Raw genomic sequence first — 3,830 nt, 5'->3', positions numbered from 1 at the left:
TGGATCGTACAGGAACACGTTTTCTTTTGGAGCTAGGTATCCCACACGGGGACGGCACAAAGATGGTAGCCGCAGCCTGTCTAGTCAAAAAAGGGTTCGTGCGATGTGAGCGAGGGAGGGACGTACGTCCACGTGCTCCACTACTCAATTTTTCGTTGAGCCAGCCGACTTCTACATAGTGGAAGGCAAAGCAAAAAAAAAAAAAAAAAAAACCTTGTCGCTGTCGCCTTTCACGCGGCGCACCCAACCCTTTGCATTGCCTCTGCCGTCCACGAGCTTAACAGGGTGGGCGAGTTGATCTTGAGCGTGGCGCAGGCGATGTGCCTATTGGCGGCCTCCGTGAAGTGCACCCCGTCCCAGGACACGAACTCCGACGGGTCGGCGCACGCCGCCGTCCCCGCCGCGCCGCAGAAGGCCGTCATGTTGAAGTTGTAGGCGCCCTTCCCGCCGCCGCAGCACGCCGCCAGCGGCTTATCCCTAAACCCTGCATGCGATCGTTTCAAAAAAGAAAAAGCCTCGATCATTAGCTGATTGATTAATTGTTAACCTGTCGAATGCGAGCAGGAGGCTGCCTCGTTGATACCGTATTTTCGCGGCGAAACGATGAAGTCGGCGACGGCGGTGTAGAGGTCTGCATAGAGGATGGCCACGCCCGAGTGAGCTCGCCGGAGCTGACGGAGCATGCCGTTCAGCGCGCGGTTGTGCAGCTCGGCGAGATCGTTGAGCTCCGTGATGCATCCGGTCTCCGGGTCGTAGTCGCCGCTCCTGTAGAGGGCCAGCAGCTGCGGCTCGCAGCCGAGCGGTATCATGCCGGGAACTAGGACCGTTCTCGCGCCGGCGGCGATCACCTCCTGCATACGTACATGGTTCATACATCTTCACGCGGCTCCCTCCCCACAGTTTTTTATCAATGATCGTTGCACTGGTGAACTAGCTAGCTAGCTTACGGTCAGGACTGAGCGGACGGCGGCCACGATGTGCGGCACGAAGGTCCGCACCTCCCCGGCCCCGACGGTGTTGTTCCCCAAGGCCACCAGGTAGTCATTGACTCCAATCTCTCCGACCAGGAACAGCGACCTCGCCATCATACTTCTCTGCTCTATTATTACAAGATGATGGGGAAAAGATAAAAGATTACTATTAGAGCTACGTGCATGCATACCACCGTATATACTAGTTAGTAACGCACGTGTGGATAAATAAATAAACTGATATTGACAAAAGCAAAACTAAATATGGACTAGAGTAGAAATTGAATTTAGATAAATTACACACCACTTTCATGAGACGGGGGGAGGGAGTACCGTGAACCGAGCCAAGAAGCTGTAAAACGTCCTTGAACCAGCTGGTTTGGTTTGTGAAAGAAACAGGCACGAACGGCTTAAGCCCTCTGCTGTCGAAGAAATCTGGGCCAAGCGCCGTTGATCCACCCACCGCAAAGTTCACGCCGCGCCGGAAATCGCCTGCACTCTTGCCGGCGAGATACGGCCTTGGGTTCGGTAGCCCCAGCGCCTCAACTACACAAAGCATATCATCATGTATACATGCATGTATAGAATAGAACATCCTGGTTAATTTGGAGGTGATCGAGTGGTCACCGATGAAGTCGATGACGAGCCGGCCGTCGGACGCCCGACCGGTGGGGTGGCGGAAGAAGGTCTCGCCGTATGGCGGCCGGCTGGATGGCCCCGAACCGGTGGCCGCTAGACGCAGCGAGTTCCCGGTGTCGGTGAGGGAGTCGCCGAAGCTGAAGATGCCGGAGTAGCGCGTGCCGCGGGGCGCAGCACCGGCAGCGACGTCGACGACGGGGAGGAGCGCCACCGCCAAGAGAAATCGTGAAAATGGCGCCATCGTCGTAACCTCCCCGCGTGCGTGCCTTCCTATATTCTGTGCTGTTACGATTTTGAGGAGCTGTGTGGTTGTGCGTAGGGCATTTGTAGCGATGGATGTGCGTGGCTTGAGACCAGGTTAAAGAGAACGCGCCGCCGTTGAAGATGATGTAGGAGAGAGACTTGACTGTGGGAAGCAGCCGCGTGTGTGTTTGTGTTTAAAACGATGGGAGCGCGTATGGACATTGGAGACCTCAAACGGAATTCCACTAGCTCCATCTGCCACAGCAAGCCATATACTACGGCCGAGAGTACGTGAGTGCTTCGCGGCGTGCTGTCCGCGTCAAAATTGATTAACTCCTCAACTATTGATGCACGATTTTTTTTGCTGCGCGATATTTTTTGTTGTATAAAATGTTTATACAATTTTTTTCCTCTAACATATTATTTTTGTTGCTAGAAGTTTTACGCAGAAATGATTTTTTTCTTGTACAATATTTTTTGCTGTAAGAAATAGTATACAGAAAAAATCGTACATATATCTTTAGATAAAAAGCGTCTACCGCCCAACTTTAAATTAATAAAGCCTTTAAGGTTCGGAACATAGTAAGATTATTACACTGATGAGGCATACAACTTAGCCAACAGAACATGCTAACATAACAACAAAATGAAACAAGAACGACCCACACAAGCTCGAAAAGAAGACCACCGTCTTGAGGATGAAACCGCATGCATCACCAGGGCTCATTATTGCTCATTTGCCACCATTCCTGTGTGTATAAGTCTTAGTTGCCTTGTCATTTCCAGCAGGTTTGCTTTGTCTTGTGCCTTTGCGAGGGGCGTCCACAGCTGGGTCCTTGTCCGCTGTCGCACGCATCGCGCGCTCCAGCACTGGTCCTTCAGTGAGCCCTAGGCCACGGGCGCTCTTGCGGGAAGCCTCCACCGGCGATGCACGGCTCCTGGGCGCTCTTGCCACCATCACCGCAAGCTCCGGGATCACTTGTCCTCCTTGGAGTTGTTCACCCACCAGCTTCGAGGCCGCAACATTGTCATCCGAGAACTCAAGATGCGTAGCTACCGCCGCCAAGTCCGGGTTGCAGACTTTGGATGGGCGATCGTTATTGCTCTTGCTCCTCCTTTCTTTCTCCCTCAAATTCTCCTCCTCCCTTGCTGCAGGGGACGGACTTTGCCTTGCCCGGAGTCACATAGTTTTGACCTGAGGTTGCTCCACCCCCTAGTGTGCAAAGCTCAGGATAGACATGGAAATCGGGGGCTCGCTGTCATGAGTAGACTCCTCCTCTATGTTAGAGCAAGGCACTGAGGCCGAGGCAACTATCTGTGCAACCATGGGGAAGATGTCACCATCCTTAGTGAGATTCGAGCCGTACTGAGAGAACACTGTCTTTGGCAGCGCGGACAATGTCAGTTCCTTGTCCGTGCATGGAGAGGTTGGGGCAAGAGGAACCAATTTTCGACTGGTCCCGATTTGTTTTCCTTGGTTCTTTGGTGCTTTGCTCTGCGGCTCCTTGCTGGCGTGGCGACCACGGCGACCATCCCAGCGATCACCATCCGAGTCCGCTGCGTCTTCCTCTTCTTCGTCGTCAGCTGGCTTGTGAGGAGGTGGTGGAGACGGAGGCCTAGTAACCGTCGCTACGCCCTCCCTGACCACCCGAACTTTGAACCCTTGCAAGTCGACGAACAACATGATGGATTCTGGGAGTTGGACTGGGGCCCGGTGTTGTGGGTATACTTCATGGGTGTACCATCGACAGTGCCAAGATCCGGCAAGCCCGGGTGGCCCACAGACGGTGATGAGGCATGTGGCCCATCGGGCGGCCCAGTTGCTGTTGATCATGAAGGATGAAGTCCGGCCCAGGATCAGTAAGCCGGATCCGTACCGACATTAGGAGTAACCCGGATCCATGGAGGCCCATGAGGAACCCGGATCCAGTACGACGTATATGGAAGGCGGATCCGTGACGTGCACGGCAAGATATT

General features: G+C 53.8%; 1 protein-coding gene across 1 annotated transcript; it reads right to left on the bottom strand.

The window, feature by feature from the left end:
• Window positions 1–206: 206 nt before the first annotated feature.
• LOC124677239 (GDSL esterase/lipase At1g28590-like) lies at window positions 207–1,870 on the bottom strand. Its single transcript, XM_047213235.1, has 5 exons — window positions 1,599–1,870; window positions 1,305–1,517; window positions 948–1,099; window positions 584–851; window positions 207–484 (listed from the first exon to the last, which is right to left on the bottom strand). The coding sequence occupies exons 1-5, from the start codon at window positions 1,849–1,851 to the stop codon at window positions 231–233; spliced, it is 1,140 nt and encodes a 379-aa protein (XP_047069191.1). The 5' UTR covers window positions 1,852–1,870; the 3' UTR covers window positions 207–230.
• Between the last annotated feature and the right edge of the window lie 1,960 nt (window positions 1,871–3,830).

Source organism: Lolium rigidum, chromosome 7 (assembly GCF_022539505.1).
Source record: "Lolium rigidum isolate FL_2022 chromosome 7, APGP_CSIRO_Lrig_0.1, whole genome shotgun sequence".
Lineage (NCBI taxonomy): Eukaryota > Viridiplantae > Streptophyta > Magnoliopsida > Poales > Poaceae > Lolium > Lolium rigidum.
Note: the sequence above shows the minus strand (reverse complement) of the source record. Positions and strands in the feature narration are given on the sequence as shown.

Coding starts and splice junctions, on each gene's coding strand:
- LOC124677239 (XM_047213235.1), bottom strand. CDS start 1,851: ATGGCGCCATTTTCACGATTTCTCTTGGCGGTGGCGCTCCTCCCCGTC. Junction 1,518..1,598: donor GCTCGTCATCGACTTCATCG/GTGACCACTCGA, acceptor TGCTTTGTGTAG/TTGAGGCGCTGGGGCTACCG. Junction 1,100..1,304: donor GCTTCTTGGCTCGGTTCACG/GTACTCCCTCCC, acceptor TTGTAATAATAG/AGCAGAGAAGTATGATGGCG.